Genomic DNA, 21104 nt, shown 5'->3' on the forward strand with positions numbered 1-21104 from the left:
CTCTTACTACCAAGAATCTTGTCAAAAGGATATCTCTTTATTTATTTTGAATATAAAAGGAAAAAGGTAACTGAATATAAGAGTTCACATAATATAAAGACCTTGGAAATCATCCATAATTCTCATCATTGTGAAAGAATCATGTTTAACATTTTTCACAAATGAGCTTCCAGGTTTATATTTTCTGATTCACACACCTACTGCTGATCCTGGATATATTTCATTAGGCCCATATTTTTCTGTAGCTAAATACCAAAAGAAGAGGCCTCCATGAGAGAATAAAATGAGAGCTTTATTTGTGTTTGATCACATATAAACCAATATTTCTTAGATTTTTAGTTTTTACAATCATGCTTATATATAGAAACAACAGTCAAAAACTGAAATCATAGTATGTATATTGTTTTGAAGCTATACACTTAATATGTCAGACATCTTTTTTTTAATAATTTATTTTAATAAATACTGACATGTAGTCATTTTAATGACTTTATGAGTTCCATTTTGTAAATATAATATTTATCTAGTAAGTTCCCTGATGGTAGGTATTTAAATTGCTTTAAATTTTTCTTTATCATAATCGGCACTTTGAGGAGTAGTCCTGTTATATCTTTATGAATTTTTCTATTTCTTCAAGATACATTTCTAAACTTGGAATTTCTGGGAATTAAAAGCATTTAATCTACACTACTAAATTGTCCTCCTTAAATATTTACTCAATTATGTGTTCACCAATAATGAATATGTCTCTTGTTTCTGAGGTTTCTCTCCTGCTCCTTCCTCTCATGTTCCTGCTTTGTCTCTGTGTGCATACATGCTTCCCCTCTCCACTCTCCTCTCTTTTTCTTCCTCCCTTCTTTCCCTCTCTGTTTTTCTCAATATCTGATTGTGCACTTGAGTCTGAGAAGAGGGGGGTAGTTTACTACTCTCCATATAAAAAAAGCAAAGTCAAATTTATCAGTTTTTGTTTATGGAGGAAAAGCTGAAATATGAATTCTTCCTCTGTTTTTGACCTCTCATTACCTCCAGTTGCCCATGTTTCCAGCAGTTGGGCAAATGAACAACACAAACTACCAAAGAGGCCTCCATGAGAGAATAAAATAAAGCTTTTATAATATTTAGTAAATGTTTACCAGTGATTAATAGATTTTTCTAAAACAGACTGATTTTTATATCAGTCTTTACAATCATACTCATACATGGAAAGAAACAACAGTCAAAAGCAGTTTCTTGGAACCCAAAAATAAGTGTCATTATATGTTAAGAGATCAAGATATAAAGCCATATATTTAATATATACATATATGTATTGACTAGAACAAAATATTAAATTATCTTAAAATTATGGGATTATAAATGTTTTCCTTTATAACTTTCTGTGCCTTTTGATTTTTTTTTTACAAGAAACATGTATTTTCTAATAAGACACCATAAAAGTTGTTTTTGTTTGGCATTAATAAAAAAGTGAGGTAAGCCAGACTGATCAAACACAGAATATTAGTTAATGAGCTGGAAAGGATGATTCTTAGGCCTTTTCTTGTGTTCTAGTGTCTGCCTAAAATACCTACTTGTACCCTCAAGCTAGTTATAATCAATCTTTCTAGAAGTAGAGTAGAAGAATAGGATTAGAAAAGTATTACATACCATAATATGACAAGATAGAGTAAGACAAATTTTTAACCTTAGGTTCTGAGGGTTGAGTTAAATATACTCCTAGGTTCATGGTTTCATGTTTACATTTTTATCCCCATATTGCATCCTCATTCCTTTTTTTCCATAGGCAACTCATCTTGTTATATAAATATATTTTGGCCTCCAAGAATTCTTACAAAATGTGTATTCTGTATGTATTCATGTCTTCAATTTTTTTTTAATGATTTTTTGTTTTTGAAGGAGAGAGAGACAGTGTGAACAGGGGAGGGCTAGAGAGAGGGAGACACAGAATCCAAAGACAGGCCCTAAGCTGAGCTGTCAGCACAGAGCCCAACTTAGGGCTCAAACCCACAAACCATGAGATCATGACCTGAGCCGAAGTCGGACACTCAACCGACTGAGCCACCCAGGTGCCCCTCATGTCTTCAATTTATATAAAAACCATATCATTTTTTTCTTGTTATCAATTAGCATTATGTTTTTTATATTTTTGACATCTGTATACGTTGCTATATGTACATCTAATCAGGTTTCTGATCATCACATAATACTGCATTGAGTGCATCTACCAGTTTACTGATGCACTTTCCCTGTGATGGGCACCCAGGTTGCTGCCAGCTCCCAGCACCACAGAACAGTGGGAGCACACACCCTTGTCCATACCCCCCACCATTGGATGGATCTGTGTGATACTGTCTTTGGAATGTATACTCACAAGTGGAATTATTGGATCATAAGCTATAGAAGTTTCCTACATCAGTACCAAATTGCTTTCCAGTTCATATCCTAACTGCAATGCATGGAAGTCCCTATATTTCTACTTCTCTGCCAGTAATTTCTAGTTTGGCCAGAGGATTAGAAATATAAATTTCTATTCCAAGAATTTTTTCCCATTTTTTTCAATTTTTAATTAAATGTTACTTGTCTGAAGAATCTACCCTATCCCCACTGCAGTGTCAAAGGAGGGAAATGTCTTCTAGAGACTTCCAGAATTACTGCTGTACTTCAACCAGAATGCATTTATTTGTTCATTCAGCCAGATGTAGTTATAATATAGAATGTGACAAGTATAAGAGTGAAATACTTTAATTGATCTTTTCAGATATTGACATGTAACAGATTAAAAAAAGATATGGAAGATTTTACTAGCAGTATTAACAAGCATGATTTAAAATAGCTATATAAAACTTCATTCCCAAAACACAGCATCCATACTTGTTCCAAATGCCCATGGGATATTTACAAAAATTAATTTTACTTAGGCAAAATGTTGATAAAATACGAAAGTAGAAGACTTATAACTAAGCTTATATTTTCTAACCACAATGCAATAAAGTTGGAATTTAACAGCTATATATTTTTTCATTAAATAGATAAAAATTTTAAAACCTCATTCTAAACAAGTTCAATTAGGAAATAATTGAAATAAGTCTAATAGTATGGAAGAAGACTAGCAAACAAGGAAATCAAGAAGTAATTAATGGGGAGATATATTCTAAGGAGGGCACTTGTAATGAGCACTGGGTGTTGTATGTCAGTGGTGAATCCCTAAATTCTACTCCTGAAATTAATATTGTCCTATATATTAACTAACTGGAACTTAAATAAAAACGTGAAACAAAAAATAAATAAATAATGTATAAATAAATGAAAATTTAAAAAAATTTTAATATAAAAATGGGGCACCTAGGTGGCTCAGTCAGTTAAGCATCTGACTCTTGGTTTCAACTCAGGTCATGATCTCACGGTTCGTGGATTTGGGCCCCATGTCTGGTTCTGTGCTGGCAGCACAGAGCCTGCTTCGCATTTTCTCTCCCCCTATCTCTATGTCCCTCCCCACTTGCACACTCTCTCTCTCTCTCTCAAAATAAATAAACTTTAGAAAATAATAATTAAAATAAGTATAAAAATGAGAACAAAAAATATATAAATTAATGTGAATTCCCAAAGCTGATCAGTATAACCAAGATCTGATTCTTTCGGGGGGAAAAAAAAACATTAGACCAAATCTCTGGTTATTCTGACCATGGAAAACAGTATACCAACATAAGTGAGATGGGAGGGTATAACCAGTTTTTGAAGGTGATTTCCTTCAAAAAGACTACTGTATGTAACTTTAGGCTGATGTATTTTAAACTCTAAATTTAGATGGATGATTTTCTAGGATACTATAAGAAAATTTATCAAGAAGTCTTAAATCAGGGAGCCTGGGTGGCTCAGTTAAGATTCGGCTCAGGTCATGATCTCATGGTTCATGATGGGGAGCCCCATGTTTGGCTCTATGCCAACAGTGTGGAACCTGCTTGAGATTCTCTCTCTCTCTCTCTCTCTCTCTCTCTCTCTCTCTCTCTCTCGGTCTGTCTCTGTCTCTCCCCTGCTCATGAATGCACTCACATGTCCTTGTACTCTCTTAATAAATAAATAAACATTTAAAAAAAAGTTTTAAATTCCAAGTAGATCACTCACAATAGAAATTTAAAGACTATAATCTATAGCTCTCTGCCCTAACTATATGCTGTCTAGAAATTTGTCACAAATATTTATTCCCACCAAAAAGTATAAGCATATGTGTTTCCTCACTCTCTTGCCAACTATGGGTAGTATCAGTCTTTTTAATATTTGCTAATCTATCTGAAGATGTCTCTGATCAATAAATGTGAGAATGAGTCCCACCTAGATTTTAATTAAACTAAAAGTACTATAAGAAGCCTGACACATCTCTGAGATGGTAGCAGTTACTTTCTTATTGTGGAATAAGGCATCAGCAGGTGAGTTTGCCATCATACTGATAGAAATTAAAACAGAAGCAGCCAGCCAGCCAGCATGTATATCCTTCTGAGACTCTGCGACAGCATAAACCATGGTGGCTGATAATGTCAGTTGATTTGTAGTCCCGTCTTTTCAGGTAAGCCTCACTGCTGAGGCGTGAGTGGGCTGATTCACACACAGGCCCTGAGGGATGATGAGATCATCTGAGGAGATGCCTGAGACTCTTCCATGGACTGAGGAGAATAACTGTTGTGGTTTACCAACAGCATCTGTAAATGAATTCAGCAGAAATGATGCTCTGTCCCTTGGGAGGTCATCAGCACAGATGGTCAGACACAGTGAGGCCTGTGCATTGTGCTGATGTGACTCTGGAAGTCAACATGGTATGACTGCATGATCCCGACGGTTGGCACTGGCCCTCGCCATCATGTGTGTAGTGCGACATCATGCCTGCAACATGTATGCAGTGTGACATCATGCCTGCAACATCCAGTGCCCACATTTTTGTTGGGATTGTTCCTGTTTTGCCTAATGAAAATGACACTGTTGCTCCCCTTCCATTGTTCTTACATCACTGTTTAGTAACAAGATGTAGGACTGTAACATGAGAAGCTTTTTTCTCCACATAAGGCTTTATAATCTACATTATTTCAGTTAGCATAGTGAGTAAACACATTTTTACAGCTGTTGTGAGATCTTTCACGTACTATAACATTCATTCCGGTAAAGTGTACAGGCTCGTGGGCTTTAGTATTATTCAGGGGGTTGTGCAACCATCGCCCCCATCTAATTTTAAAACATTTTTAGCATCCTCTAAAAACACCCTGTGCTCATTAGCATTTCTCCCAACGTCTTACCCCTGCCCCGGCCCCTGGCTGTGGTTACCTATGTACTTTCTATAGATTATTCTGGAAATTTCATATAAATAGAGTCATACGATATATGATCTTTTGTGACTTCTTTCACTTAATGTTTCCAAGGTTCATCTACATTATAGCAGTGTATTCATTACTTTTTATTGACAAATAATATTCCATTATGTTTTATGTAATGAACATGTATATATATATATGAATATTCCGTTACATGTTTTATTTACTTAGCAGTAAAAAATGGATTTCTTCTACTTTTTGGATATTACTAACAAGGCTGCTGTGAGCATTCATGTGCAAGTTTTTGTGTGGACGTATGTTCTCATTTCTTTTGGGCATATGCCTGGGAGCGGATATCTGCTGGAGCATATGGTGGCTCTACATTTAACCGTTTGAAGAACTGCCAGGCTGTTACCTAAAGTATTGTCACCATTTTGCATTCCCATCAGCAGTGTACGAGGGTTCCAATTTCTCCACATCCTTGAAAACGCTTGTCTTTTTCTGTCCTTTTGATTTTCACCATCCTAGAGGTCTAACATTCTATTTTGTTGAGAGGGAATATTTTTTAGACTATTTTCTATTTTTAAATATTTTACTTTTTGAAGGTAGGAATTAATCCAAAAGGGATTTGAACTAGAAACAGAAACACACAAACACACACCAAGGCTCCTCATTGAACCAGTTGTAAACATGTGTTTTTTACACCCGTTGGTGCATACCGTGACTGATTGTATACTTTGGATGTTCAGGAGACTCGGGTTTGAAGGGACCGTCATTTCTGCTGCATCCTGGGGCGCTCCAGCCTCTGCTTGCGGACAGCTCCCCCGCTCCCTGGCTGCCCCTGAGCAGCTCGTCCATGTGAATGAGACTCTCTTATAGAAGGTCTTAACTTCTAGAGACCTAAAACCTGCAATCATTGCACTCCCTGGCTCTGTTCCCAGCTCTGTTTTCAGAAGGCACAGAAAATAGATCTCCTCTTCTTCCTCTCGAGTTCCCGCTTCCTTCCCAGCAGTGCTTCCTCTCAGGTCTTCACTCTGAACCGTTTTATACAGGTCATGTTTTCTTACCCCACCCCACTTCCTATAAATTGGCAGCTTTCCTGGGTCTACTAAGTTTGCTGATAGCTTATTTTTAAACATGTCTCTTTCAACTAAGCGTGTTTTGCTTCAGATGGTGAGAGTGTGTTGACAGAGCAGATTTATCACCTTCCTTTCTGTGGCTAGAACATTTTTCTGTCCTAACGTGTGTTTTACTTCTGTTGAGCTCACCAGAGCCATGAAACTTCTATTGCCACACTCTTCCTTATACGTTTTTGTTTTCACTTCTTAAACTGGTAATACAGTCACATGGTACAACATTTTAAATGTATGAACGAGTATTTGATAAAGAGTATCCTTCCCACTGCTGTTCCTTAGACACCTGGCTCTCCTTTCCAGAGCTACTCATTGTTGCTAGTTCTTGGATATCTTCACAGATTTTTTTTTTCTTAAGCAGCTTGGTTGAGGGGTACCTGTATGGCTCAGTCAGTTAAGCATCTGACTTTGACTCAGGCATGATTTCATGGTTCGTGAGTTCAAGCCCCACATAGGGCTGTGTGCTGACAGCTCAGAGTCCAGAGCCTGCTTCTGATTCTGTGTCTCCCTCTCTCTCTGCCCCTCCCCTGCTTGAAGTGTGTGTGTGTGTGTGTGTGTGTGTGTGTGTGTGTGTCTCAAAAATGAATAAACATTTAAATTTTTTTTCAAATAAAAATAAAACAGCTTGGTTGAAATATAATTTACATACTGTAGAATTCATCCATTTTAAGTGTACAGTTATTTTTAGTGAAGTTACAGAATTGTGTAGTCATCTCCACAACCCAGTTTTAGAATATTTCTGTCACTCCAAAAAGATCCTTTTTACCTGCTTATTATCAGTCCACATCCCCAGCCCTAGATAATCTCTCATCTGTCTTCTGCCTTTTCTGGATATTTCAGGTAAATAGAATCATATAATATGTAATCTTTTGCATCTGGCTTCTTGGCTTAGCATGATTTCAAGGTTCATGTTGTAGCATGTATCAGTAGTTCCTTTTTATTGCTTATCAGTATTCCATTGTATGGATATACCACATTTTGTTTTTCGGGTTACCAGTTGTTGGACATTTGGATTGTTTCATCTTTTGGATAATAAGAATAATGCTGCTATGAATGTTTGTGTAGAAGTTGTGTGGACATATATTTTGTGTTGGAATTAGAAAATTAGAATTACTAGGTCATATGGAAGCTTTTGCTTAAAAAAATGCCAAAGTGTTTCCCGAAGTGGCTATACGTTTTTACATTCCCACCTGCCAAATATGAAAAGTTCTGATTTCTCCACTTCCTTGTCTACACTTAGTATTAACTGTCTTTTTTGATGAGCTAGCTGTCAGCACAGAGCCTGGCGCAGAGCTTGAACCCACAAACTGTGAGTTCATGACCTGAGCCAAAGTCGGATGCTTCACTGACTAAGCCACCCAGGCGGCCCTTAAATTTTTTTAATGTTTGTTTATTTTTGAGAGAGAGAGTGCAAGTGGGGATGGGGCAGAGAGAGAAGGAGATTCAGATTCTGTGAATCTGAAGCAGGCTCCAGACTCTGAGCTGCCAGTACAGAGCCTGACACGGGGCTCAAACTCACAAATGTGAGATCATGACCTGAGCCGAAGTCGCATGCTAAACCGACTGAGCCACCCAGGCACCTCTAGCCATCTTTTTTTCTTATAGCCATGCTAGTTGGTGTGAAGTGGTATCTTATGATTTTAATTTATATTTTCCTTATGACTGATGATGTTGAACATTTTTTCATATACTAATTGGCTACTCTTTTATCTTCTTTGGTGAAATATCTATTCAACTCTTTAGCCCATTTTAAAGTTACATATATGGAATGTCTTCACTATTTATTTAGATCTTTAATTTCTCCTACCAGTGTTTTCAGTGTGCAAGCCTTGCACTTCTGTTGTTGAATTCATTCCTAAATATTTAATTCTTTTTGATGTTGTTGTGAATGAGATGGTTTCCTTAATTTTATTTCCAGACTGCTTATTGCTAAAATATAGAAATTCAGTTGATTTTATCTTCTTGTCTTATATCTGCAATCTGGCTAAACTTACTAGCTCTAATACTTCTTTATGGATTCCTCAGTATTTTATATGGACAGAATCATGTTATTTTTAAATAAAAAACAGTTGTACGTCTTCCTTTTCCAATCTGGGTTCTTTTCTTTCATGGGTGTTTATCGATAAAAAAGCAAACCTGCATATGTTTTTAACCTTTTCTTTTTTTAATTTATTTCCACAGACCTGGCAGCATACTTTGCTTTTTATACTTAACAATCTTTCCTGAGTCCGTCCATTTCACTCTGTAATGTGCGTTCTCCTCCTACAGCCGCAGAGAAGGCTTAGTATGCTGCCAGTCGGTCATACCTTCCTCACCACGCTTCCTATACTCAAGACGTTTTGGTTTCTTTTAACATCACAGTAGTCTCATAGTTTTATATGACTTTATATTTTCATAGCGTATATTCTAAATCATTTGTTCTTTCTAACACTTCTGTAATTTCAGAAATGCAAGTGCTCCCTTTTTGAGCTGGGGAAACTGGCACAGAGAGTGCAGTGCTTACGCAAGTAGAGGCAGCTAATAAAGGGAAGATCTGAGACTGGCTTCGGCCTTTGGACTCCAGACGCAGAGCTTTTCCTACTGCATCAGAGCTGCTGCCATTCCTCCTGCCTGCTGTATAGGGTTTTACAATGATCCCTTGTTGGATGTGACCCATCATTCCTGTTTATTTTTTTGGACCTTGACAGTCATTTAGGCCCTCCCCAGATATGCACTGTACAGGAAATCTCCTGCTTCCCATATCTCCAAGACATTGATATATAAAATGTTAAGAAAGAATAGCCAGAGCAAAACAAGTAACTGGACACAGTAGGTGCTTAGTAGATTTTTTGCTGTTGAATGCAAGACATACCACTCGTTAATAAAGGCCTCTCTCTGTTTTGATAATATTTGGATAAGAATGCTTCAGCCACCTGTGGTTCTACCAATTTATTTTATCATTTAACCCACATAACTCCATCTTACCCTCAAAGATGTCAGAAGAATTCTCGTCATTTTAATCAAAGACTGATGTCCTCAACTACACGTACTTTTGGTCTACAAGTTAGTAACAATATCCACTAGAAGCCCAGGCTAATCTGGCTGGGCTCGTTCTGCCTGCCTTCCTGAGCACTAACTGAAGTGTGCTTATCTGTTTGACCTCCAAATGCTTGTATATTATTAGATTGCTGTTCCATTCTAGAATTTTACATGTCATTGTTAACCCACCAGTTTGTAATGCTTACCTTTTTGAAAATCAAAACATGTCCTGTCCCTGGACATTTGATATCGCTCCTCTGTTTCAAGTTTCTGAAAGAAACTGTTTCAAGTTTCCCAAAGGCACTGGGATATAAGTTTATTTAGTTCAGGGAGCAGACACTCTCAATTTCCTTTCCTGAGTTGGAACATTCCTCCAATTGACCTTTACCAAACTTGCTTTAAGTGGACAAGCATATGGTATTTATTCATAATACAGATGCCCAGACCCCGCCCCTCAAGACTCCCAGTTCATTGTTTTGAGTTTGGACCCATCCCCCAGGAGATTGTTGTGATGAGCAAGTTAAAGAAATACTGTTTTACACTACATTTTGATAATCTTTTTGTCATTCACTAGCATTCCACCATCAACTTCAATCCATGAAGTTGCCCTTCTTTGTTCTGCTTGCTCTGAACCTAACTAAAAAAAGCCTTCTGGGCTTTTTAATAATTTTTGCAATACTCCAGTTATTCAGGACTTCTCATGGGGCCTTTCAGCTCTTTGTATATTTACCCCTGTATAAGTATCTGTGCCTAATTTTACTGGACAGCACCCTCTTTAGTCATTCCTGGCCCTCTTGATCTCTCATCAAAATTGTTTTGCAAGTGTCAAGTTAGAATTTCATTCTGAAAACCCACCAGGCTAATGTTTGGTTAGCAGCCTCTTTGGAGTTTTTTCAAGTCTTGTGAACATACCCAGTCTTTATGGCTTACCGTCTTAAGACAGCTCAGGCCTTTATCCAGCCATAGCAGCATTCACCTCCCTATCATAAATTACGTGGTTGCATGTTCACATAATCACAAGCTTTCCGGAAAGCAACTTTATCTCAAGTGGGACTGAATTAGAAAGAGCTCTTGGTGGCTTGTATGTGTTCTTTATTCTGTGGGTAACTGTGCCATTGACTGCAGGTAATGATAACAGGATCCCTTTTGTTTTTCCAGGTGGCAAATCATGTGATTTCTTCTGATTCTGTTTCATCTTCCACCAGTAGTTTCTGGAGCTCAAGCCCCACCCTTTGCAACAAACAAAATATACATACGTTAAACAAGGGCGTACAAGCAGGTAAATTACTTGAATTTAAACATTTCCATTGACACAAGTAGAAGGTAAACATATTAAAATCCTCAACCTCACAATAAAATAAATGAAGAGTAAAACTATACTCAAATGCCATTTGCCACCTATCAGACTGGCAAAAGTCTAAATTCAGCAGTAAGTTTGTGGGCACTCGTGTAAAGGAGAGTGGGTACGCATACGTGCAAGTTGGCAGTACAACCCCCATGACCAGCAATCCGGCAGTTTCTATTCAACTTACTTTGATCTAGTGCTTTTACCTTTGGAATTTAGCCTATTGTGCTAAATGCACATATTGTACATATGTGCAGTATGACAAGTGGACAGAATTAATGTATTGTTTATTATAACAAAATTTAAATCAACTTAGATGTCTATCAATAGCCAAATGTTTAAATAAATTATCATACATCCGTATAACGAAACACAGGATGAAGAAACTGTCTCTGCTACTATGGCAAAATCTCCCAACAGAGATAATTAAAAAGAAAATGAAAAGTGCTTTTAAAATAAAGGAAGAAAGTTGCTTGAGTGTGTGCAAAGAATTCTCTGGAACAGGAGGTTGTAAACTGAATGAATGGAGAACAGGAATGAGATGAAGGCTTTTCACTTATGTTTTTCTATATCTTTCGATGGTATATAACAGAAGTAAACTTCTCCCTTGATTTTTTTCTCCCTCAAGTCTGGTCTTCATATCTGTCAACCTCTTTCTTACCTGGGTGACTGCCAGGAGAACTATAAGCATTTACTGTCTTTCTTACTTGGGATCAGAACTAAACTCCTTTACCCATAGAATCCATGTGAGTGCTTTTTTTCCTCTAATACCTAAACTGACTAAGAAATAAAAAACTTCCTTTCTTCTTCAGCTCTCCCTCCCTCCCTCTCTCACCCTCCCCTCTTCTCTGTTTCTGTCCCTTAAACCCCTCCACACCACCCAGAGGAGGCAGTAGCCTGCATTTTTGAAGGCTTAAAAAGTTTTTATTTACTGAATTGAATACACATGCCAACCAAGTCTTAAGGATGCTCCCAGGATATCTGTGGATCTTTCCCTTCAGGTAACTTGGAGATCGTGAATGGTGTCAAAAAACACACCCGAGATGTTGGGATGACTTTCCCAACTCCAAGCTCTAGCAAGGCTAGAGTAGAAGAGTACAGTGATGTGACTTCTTGGTCAGAAGAAAAACTAGAAGAGAAAAATCACACCATCTATCTTGGGGACAAAAAGTTAAAGAAGAACAAACAGAGTTACAGTGAAGGTCAGTTTTTAATTCCAGTGTTGTAGCAGAACTAGTGGAGTTCAAACCTCTTGCAATGCTCAGATTCTTTATTTCTAATGACTCTATGTTGATCCCACCCCCGCCCCCAGTACCACCTTGGCAAATTTTCCTAGTATCTAGCACTATAATTACAGTCACTCCTGCAGTTAAGCAAACTCCAGGGCATCCCAGTGGCCTCTGAAAGCTGAGTCCCCTGAGAGCCTTTGTTACACACATGTCTTTGATGAGAAGAACGAAAAATCTTCTTTCTTTCCTAAAAATATTTCCCTTAGGAGTTTCATGGTTTGTTCCTGTGGAAAATGTGAAGTCTGGTCCTAAGAAGGAGAACCTGCCCAAACTTCATGGCCCTGGTATTTGCTGGTTTGCACCAATAACCAACACCAAACCATGGAGGGAGCCACTGCGGGAACAGAACTGGCAGGAACAGCACACAGACACCCACGGGTCACTAGCAGGCCCAGGCAGAGATCCACCGAAGCCATTTGTGAAGGCAACGCTACAGGTGCAGTGACAGAGTTCATTTTAGCCATATGTTTAAGGGGAGATACAAAGAAGGTAAATGTGTGACTTGGCCTTCTGAAGAGCAGTCTTCTAACCCTCATTTCTAGCACTTCCGCGGTTCATCTGTTCCCACTGTCCTCACTAATCCAAGGCTGCTGTACGGTTAATGGTTCTAAACTGTGCCTTGCCCTCTGAACCTGGGGACAAGGCAGTCGAAGGGAGGGTGCTGTGATGCTGCCCACTGGGCTCCTAGATTCCTGCATGTGGAATGCTCTGGAGGCCTGATGTGTGTTCCTCCACTTACATAGCTCCCATGCCTGCTTAGCTTGGATTTAAAAGGTGTGAACTGCCTTCTTTATATGGACCTTGGGAGCTAAAAGAAATGTTACTTAATAATCTATTTGTTTGAAGGGAAAATTTAAACCAGACAGTGGGCTGAGCTCTAGCCCATCAACATTTGGAAGAGCTCTAACTGCCACAGTCTTAGTTCTTGGCTTATTCCAAAGGCGCTCTTTGAGCCCTCTGGTTTACCTACTGGAGCTCTCCCCCACAGAGTTGTTAGATTATTCTTCACCTCTAGGTATTTTCTGCACTTTAGAAACAAGCTCTTTAAACCACTGTTGGGCAGGTACTGTTTTCTAGGTCCTTGGAGAACAAACTGCATCATTGATGTGAGGCTTGGGGGCCTTTTCTCCCCAGGAATCTCTTCAGCTTCACAGACCTGACTTCATCTCCCGCTCTGGGGAGCGAATAAAGCGTCTGAAGTTAATAGTCCAGGAGAGGAAGCTACAGAACATGTTACAGAGTGAGCGGGAGGCCCTGTTCAACACTGTGAGAGAATGGCAGGGCTGCCAGGAGCCCATGCGCCGGCTCCCGAAGAGAGGTACCCTCTGCCTGTTGCTTTCCCGTCACTGGCTGGAAGGGGAGCTCAATGCCAGACCAGTTACAGAGGCAGAAAGGGACTTTTCGTTTGCTGAGACTCAGCTCTCCTTAGGCAGCAGAACCTGCCCAGTTCAGCGGGCAGCACGCTCGCGATCCAGCGCAGCCAGGCACTGTCGCCCTGCCGCTTGCCGCTGCAGCCTGGACACCAGAGAGCGCCGTGAGAACGGGGTGTTTGTAAGCCAGCTGTGCGTCTGGGAGCAAGTTAGTTCCAAAAGCCCAATGTTGGTGTCTTCAAGATGGGGCTGATTCCAGGACTGTCTACCTCATAGCGGGCGGCGGCGGTGGTGGTGGCGGCGGTGGTACTGTGTAACCCTTATGTGTTTTGCCCAGGCACCGTTCTTGTTTAAGCTTATAACCCCTCCCTGAGGTACATGCTATTATATCCTTATTTTATAGAGGAGAAAACAAAGAGCACCTAAGTCCCTTGCCCAAGATTATACACCTAATACTGGGATTGGAACCCAAATGGGCTGGCCTCAGACTGTGTGTTCCTAACAATTCTGCTAGGTGTAAGACCTCAATAATATAAAATATGAAGGCCATAAAAACTACAAAGTGCTATCTAATGCTTTCATCACGCCTTACCTATAAACCACCAGTGTTTCCATTCACACTTTCTAGTCTGTGGCACAGAGTGTGGTGTCTTCAGGAGCCTCAGTCCCCATAGTCTAACCTGGCTGTGGCCTTGGCCCTTGCTCACCACCCATTACTGTCAAAGCTCAAGGGAGGGTCACAAAGTCCTAGCAGCTCCTTCTCACAGCTCTTAAGCAACACAGCCTTCCTTATTAAGACACTCTCCACTGAAAATCCCTTCTTCTTCTTAGGCTTCCTGGATGCCCAAAAGAATAGACCTATTGGAAAGAAGGAAATGATTCAGAGGTCTAAACGGTAAGGCCCAAAGAATAAGAGTAATTATATAAAAGTACAAATCAGGCCAAGTGATCAGGAGCTGTAGCTTGCCCCCAGAATGTAGGCATTATACTCAAGTTAAAGCATTATTGGTGGGGGGGATCAGTGCCTGGGTGGCTCAGTCGGTTGAGTGTCCAACTTCGGCTCAGATCATAATCTCATGGTTCATGGGTTTGAGCCCCGCATCGGGCTCTGTGCTGACCACTAGCTCAGAGCCTGGAGCCTGCTTCAGATTCTGTGTCTGTTTCTCTCTCTGCCCCTCCCCTGTTCACACTATGTCTCTGTCTCTCAAAAATAAATAAATGTTAAAAAAAAAAAAAAAAAAGCATTATGAGGGGGCACCTGGGAGGCTCAGTCAGTTAAGTATCCAACTCTTGATTCCGGGTCAGGTCATGATGAGATCAAGCCCCAAGTCTGGCTCTACGCTTAGTGTGGAGCTTCTCTCTCCCTCTCCTTCTGCCCGTTCCCCACTCACATGTGCATGCACACTCTCCCTCTCGCTCAGTAAAAAATAAGAAAATTAGTTGTGAAAGTAGTTTCTCACCTATGGTACTAAAAAAAAGGAAAGAAAAATAAATAGATTGGTATGGATGAGTCAGATAGAAAAGATACACAAAGGATCCCCACTAATTTGCAGGCCTTAATCAGACTTGTCCTTGTTAGACACCTAAATAAATAAAAATGTTTTGAATATTTTGAATTAAATATTTCTTTGGGGCATTTCCCTTATCCATGTATTACCATTTCTAGGAATTTATGCAAAACAATGAGAAATAATGGAAGACTCCCCAAGACATACTAAGTTAAGCTTTAAAAAAAAAGTCAAGTTTCAGGGGCACCTGGGTGGCTCAATCAGTTAAGTGTCTGACTTCGGCTCAGGTCATGATCTCACACTTCACAAGTTTGAGCCCCGCATCAACAGCTCAGAGCCTGGAGCCTGCTTTGGATTCTGTGTCTCCCTATCTGCCCATCCCCCTCTCATATTCTGTCTCTGTCTCTGTCTCTCTCTCTCAAAAATAAACATTAAAAATTTTTTTTAAGTCAAGTTTCAGAAGCGTATGTATATTGCTGGCATTTGCAGTGTTTAAAAAGTACTTGTGTCTGTATAGATGCATATACTTTTATACACATACAGTATCTCTGGAAGGATACCCAAAAAACTGGTAATAGCAGTTGCCTTTAGGAAAAAGAACTGAGTCCCTGGTATACAGAGGTAAGAGAAAGACTAATTATTTTTTAACATTTATTTATTTTTGAAAGACAGAGAGAGACAGATCATGAATAGGGGAGGGGCAGAGAGAGAGAGGGACACAGAATTGGAAACATGCACCAGGCTCTGAGCTGTCAGCACAGAGCCTGATGCGGGGCTCGAACCCACAAACTGTGAGATCATGACCTGAGCTGAAGTTGGATGCTCAAACCCGACTAAGCCACCCAGGAGCCCCAGAGAAAGACTAATTTTTTGCCTTTTTATACTTGTTGAATTTTGTGCCACTGCATGCATTGGCAATTAATTAATTAGAGATGTGCTTATATCACATGGGAATGCCATGGATTTAATTGACATACAGCATTGTCATATATATGTTTAAGGTATATAATGTGATGATTTGATGCATGTATATATGGCTGTATGTTCACCACACTAAGGTTAGTTAATACATCATCTGCCCGTCCCCTGCTCTCACTCTCTCTCAAAAATAACTAAATAAAACTTAAAAAAAATCAGTGGCACCCAGTCCCTGATAGGACAGAGCCCAAGGTTTTCATATGGCTACAAGACCCTCCACAGCCCGCCTCCCCTCGCCTCACCTGCTTCACATCTGCTGCCCTGCACGTCTCTCTGTGAGGCCTTGACTCCTTACCAATATTCCCTTCTCCTGTCCTCTCTCTGCTCCTAACTGTCTTTAAGACCCACCTTTCGGGGCACCTGGGTGGCTCAGTCAGTTAAGGATCCGACTTCGGCTCAGGTCATGATCTCAGGGTTCATGGGTTTGAGCCCCGCGTCAGGCTCTGTGCTGACAGCTCATAGCCTGGAGCCTGTCTTCAGATCCTGTGACTCCTCCTATCTCTGACCCTCCTCTGCTGTCTCTCTCTTTCTCTCTCTCTCTCTCTCTCTCTCTCTCTCTCAAAAACAAATAAAAACATTAAAAAAAAAAAAGACCCACCTTTCATTTCTTGGAACTCTGTAACATTTTGTATGTGGGACCATTATTGTACTTTTCTTTCCCATTATTTCCTATGTGTTTAAAAATTTACTAGTTAATACATGTTTGTTATCTCATAGTGAAACTGTACATTTTTGCATATAGAGTAAAAAGCTGTTATCGCCACTCTTTTATCCCACTTCTTTCTCAAGAACAGGTAACCCCTAAAAGCAGGATTTCTTAATGTTTTTACTCATCTGTTTCCCTCCCAGATCAGGAGCACCCCCAGCCAGGGTTCTTTGTGTCTAGGTGTCCAACAGGAAGCAGGCCCACAAGGCCGAATGTCCTGGAAGCAGCAGAACTTAGAGAGATGGGGGAGCAGAGGTCATGTCCCTCTGTGCTCGGGTAACCTCACTGCTTTTTATCTTCCCACCGGCACCGTTCCTCAGGATTTATGAGCAGCTCCCAGAAGTGCAGAGAAAGAAAGAAGAAGAGAAGAGGAGATTGGAATACAAGTCATACCGGCTACGAGCTCAACTATTCAAGAAGGTCAGTCAGTCCTTGAGCACGTCCATCAGGTCTCTCAGGGGAAAGAGAGAGTGAGAGAAACACATCTGACCTGTTTGAATTAACCACATCTGGGGAGTAGCCTTAAGCTTGTAATGCATTGTACCACTGCTGAAATTTGGAAGATAAAGGCCCCTGTGACTAGATTTCAAGTCTAAAAATCTAAAAAGGCAAATCTAAAAAAGTCACCTTCCAGGCATACATTTGGAACAAAACTAAATTCCATACCTAGGAATCATGGTAGAAATATCCAGATCGATCAGAATTGTTTTTTGTTTTTGTTTTTTTATAGTTTATTTTTGAGACAGAGAGACGCAGAGCACGAGTTGGGAAGGGGCAGAGAGAGAGGGAGACACAGAATCTGAAACAGGCTCCAGGCTCTGAGCTGTCAGCACAGAACCCAATGCAAGGCTCGAACCTACGAACCATGAGATCATGACCTGAGCCCAAGTCAGCCGCTTAACTGACTGAGCCACCCAGGTGCCCCAGAATTGTTCAGTTTTCAGAATCCCCATTGGTAGATTTATGCCCCTTATTGGTAAATCAGGTACATCTAGAGCTTGTGAAATAAACTGGAGAATGTCCTAGTGTGGCATAAGAGTTGGCAGCATGGGGAGTCAGAACCTGGAAGCCACCACCATTTCCTGCCTTGTGGCCCCAGTGGAATCAGTGGTACTATAAGTCCCAGACCCTCAGAGGCAGGGGGACTTGCCACTAAGATATTCCTCAAGAAGCCAGGAGGGCTACCATGCCTGCAGGTCTGTATCCTTCACTGTTCTTATTTCCTTCCCAACCACTTTACTTCACTGCCAGAGGACTCTGAAAGTCAGAATCCAAAAGACAAGTTTATGCCGATGTGGGATTGGAGAACTGCTTCCGGAGCACACCCGGAGCTGGGCGGGGCCGGGCCCATCAAGGAGGGGCCCCCAGGCACCACATGGCCCGGCCAGTGTGTCCGCGTCACAGGCCAGGCCTCTCTTTGTGCTTGTATGTTTGAACTGATAAATGAATGAGTCTATCCAAATCATAAGTGTATGTGTATATTTATATAGACATAATAGATACTGATTTTCTAGATCATGTTTCCTAAACACTTCAGGAGGAATTTTTTGCATAATTCCCATGGTTTGTGTAGCTGGGGAAGATAAACGAGATTTGGGAAGAGCCTCACTGGTCTCTTCAGCGACATATCTGGGGTGGCTGTCTGCCTCTGATGGCAAGAGTGTCTAGCTTCTCTCCTGTCTTTCTTTTCTTCCACAGAAAGTGACCAATCAGCTGTTGGGGAGAAAAGTTCCCTGGAACTAACATAGGAATATTTTCCTCAGAGCCTTGGAATTATATTTTATCAACCTGGAGAAGCACAGTCCTTACTTTTATGAGTCTGGATTAATAAAACAACTTTTTCCATGTGTAATTTAGAAGTAGTAACAGTGGTGACTAGGACTATGAATGGTTTGGGAGCAATACTTTGTCCACAGCGGCCTTTCCCACGAGGTTTTTGTCACAGTGGTATCGTTTCTGATTTCTAGCCAAGAGTGGGTCCCCTTTTGTATGTGTTTTTATATTTTTAGAAAATAAATAACTTCTGATTGAGTAAAAGTAAAGCAGTAGCAAAGAGTTATTTCTTTACCATCTGGAGATGTGCAGGGATCTATACAGTGTCTCTCCTGAGGTAGATGGGGATCTCGATCTAAAAGCATCAGTCAAGGGCGCCTCGGTGGCTCAGTCAGTTAAGTCTTTGACTTTAGCTCAGGTCATGATCTTGTGGCCCATGAGTTCGAGCCCCACATCAGGCTCTGTGCTGACAGCTAAGAGCCTGGAGTCTGCTTTAGATTCTGTGTCTTCCTCTCTATCTGATCCTCCCCAACTCACACTCTGTCTCTGTCTCTCAAAAATAGACATTTAAATAAATAAATAAAAGCATCAGTCAAGGGAAATGGGCTGTGGGGATGAAATGTAGCCTTCATTACAGACACAGCAGGGTGTGACAAGAGCTCTGCCATGGGCTTTGTAGGGAGGGTGTCTGGTTAGGGTACCTGCTGGGCATGCCCAGACACTCCCAGCAGACCAGGCACCTCAGGTTCGAAGCCACCTCTTAGCCTCATTCCAGCTTCCCAGGGGCCTCTAGCCTTGGGTGGACTTCCCCAGCTCCGGCCACCCTCTTTTCAGGATTGAAGCCTCAGAGTGTTTATCATCACACATGGAATCAACGTTTATAACCTGGATCACAACTTCTGAAAAGCATGAGTTAGTAAGTGTGATAGTGTACATAAAGCATTTAATTAATCCTATGGCCTGGAATTACAGCTAAAGCCCAGGGTTGAGGGGGAGAAGGTACTAATCAGCCTCATTCTAAGCTCAGGAAAGTGCCAGCAGGGCAGTAAGGGGCCAGCTGCTGCTGAGGCTGAGGTAAAGAGCAGACCCTGCCACCAAGCACAGCTCAGATGACACCACCAAGGCTCCCTGCCTAACCCAGAAGGAGGCGATGAAGAAGGCTCAAGGTAATTAAGCTCTCTGGGCCAGTTTACCTGTAAAATGAGAGTGTTAATAACCTCTAAGCCCCCTTTCAGCCCTCAAATTTTATGGCTGTTTTATGTCTTGTAAGTTATTATTCAGAATACAAACAAAGTGATAGTTGTCTGGAAACCTGGGTCTTCAGAGAAACTGAGACAGGATGGAGCCTGCTTAGAAAAAAGTGGGGTTCTCTGAAGGCCATGGGCTGTGTGACCCAAGTGCCTTCCCAGAGCATTTAGGTTTAGGGCTGGGAAGCCACAGGTGGCAGCTGGCCACCAGCTCCTCACCCCCTGCCCCCACCCCCAGCACCAGCACACACCTGCTTGGAAATGGTACCACAGGTGCCCTGGGGAGAGCCTGTTAGCATCTCCGCTAGGTTCGGCAGACTTGCTCTCACATCACAACAGTAGTTCCCAGGTCACCAGTCCCTGCATGGTCAGGGTGAGTAATCAAAGCCCTGCCTAGAGTAGGGGTGCTAGGAGTTCTCTTAACTTTAGTATTCTTTGCCTGGATTCCTGCAGAACCCAAGCATTGGCCTCATAGGTAATCCCAGTGCCTTTCCCAGAATCTGTTCTGCCTCCAGAGCTCAGGGTGGTCCCCCCTCCTCCCCATTCTGCCCTGGTCAGTCCAGCCTGAGCACCCGGTATAGGCCAGAGTCATTACCTTGTGCTGCCACACCTATGGCCATGTTTGGCTCCTACCCTCCACCAGCCTCCCACACCCCAGCACCCATATCAGGAACTTGTTCTGAAAGTGCTTTTTTCCCATCCCAGGCAGGACATTGAACCTCTTGTTTTGTTTTTTCTTCTTGCATAGGTACAAGAAGGCCAGGCCCAGGTTGAGCTGTTGCCCCGGCTCTGACCTGTCATGGGGATTCATTCTTGAATTGCTTCTTCCTAGATCTGGTTCACACCTAACCTGAGAACCCTCTTGCCCTCCTTCCTAGAGGGTAAGCCTCCTCAACCACTTCTTTTCTGAGGGCAGTTTCTGTCGCTGCCCTCCCCAAGCAGAGGCCTCTGGTGACCATCAGCACGTGCAGTGTGGCGTGAGAGAGTGTATGAAGAAGGCAGAATGGTTTACCTATAAATCACAATGGGTTTTGTGTCCTGAATGATTGCTCTGGCCAGTCACTAAAGAGTTAGGCCACACTGAACTATTAACGTGATCTTCATCTTTACCTGTTGGGGAGTTTGGGTGATTTTAATCTACAATGTTGGTTTTATTTTTACTGACTGTGAAGCCTCACAGCCCTTTCCCAATTTTTCGCTAAATATTGGTGAATACTGGTGGAGAAGGGATGCAGAGTGGTTCTGAATACTATCAAAAATTAAAGCTAACATTATTGGCCTCTAGGGGGCACTCTTGGCAACTCCCCATGATGAAGTTCCTGAAGAAAACTTACTACCACCCCCACGGCAGGGTCATTTTCCAAATCTGACTGGGCTACATGCTAAGGGTATAAAACTCACAAGGTACATAGGGTGGATGCTTCGTTTTCTTGATCCACATCC

General features: G+C 41.3%; 1 protein-coding gene across 1 annotated transcript in view; it reads left to right on the forward strand.

The window, feature by feature from the left end:
• ALMS1 (ALMS1 centrosome and basal body associated protein) overlaps positions 1 to 18103 on the forward strand; it is a 129803-nt gene extending 111700 nt beyond the window's left edge. The window contains exons 13-19 of the mRNA XM_029937601.1: positions 10604 to 10724; positions 11792 to 11992; positions 12286 to 12515; positions 13214 to 13397; positions 14281 to 14344; positions 16962 to 17061; positions 17893 to 18103. Coding sequence (XP_029793461.1) covers positions 10604 to 10724; positions 11792 to 11992; positions 12286 to 12515; positions 13214 to 13397; positions 14281 to 14344; positions 16962 to 17061; positions 17893 to 18081 — 1089 coding nt within the window. The 3' untranslated portion in view covers positions 18082 to 18103. The remainder of the gene's footprint in view (positions 1 to 10603; positions 10725 to 11791; positions 11993 to 12285; positions 12516 to 13213; positions 13398 to 14280; positions 14345 to 16961; positions 17062 to 17892) is intronic.
• Positions 18104 to 21104: the final 3001 nt, after the last annotated feature.

This window comes from Suricata suricatta, chromosome 4 (genome assembly GCF_006229205.1).
Source record: "Suricata suricatta isolate VVHF042 chromosome 4, meerkat_22Aug2017_6uvM2_HiC, whole genome shotgun sequence".
NCBI classification, from domain to species: domain Eukaryota; kingdom Metazoa; phylum Chordata; class Mammalia; order Carnivora; family Herpestidae; genus Suricata; species Suricata suricatta.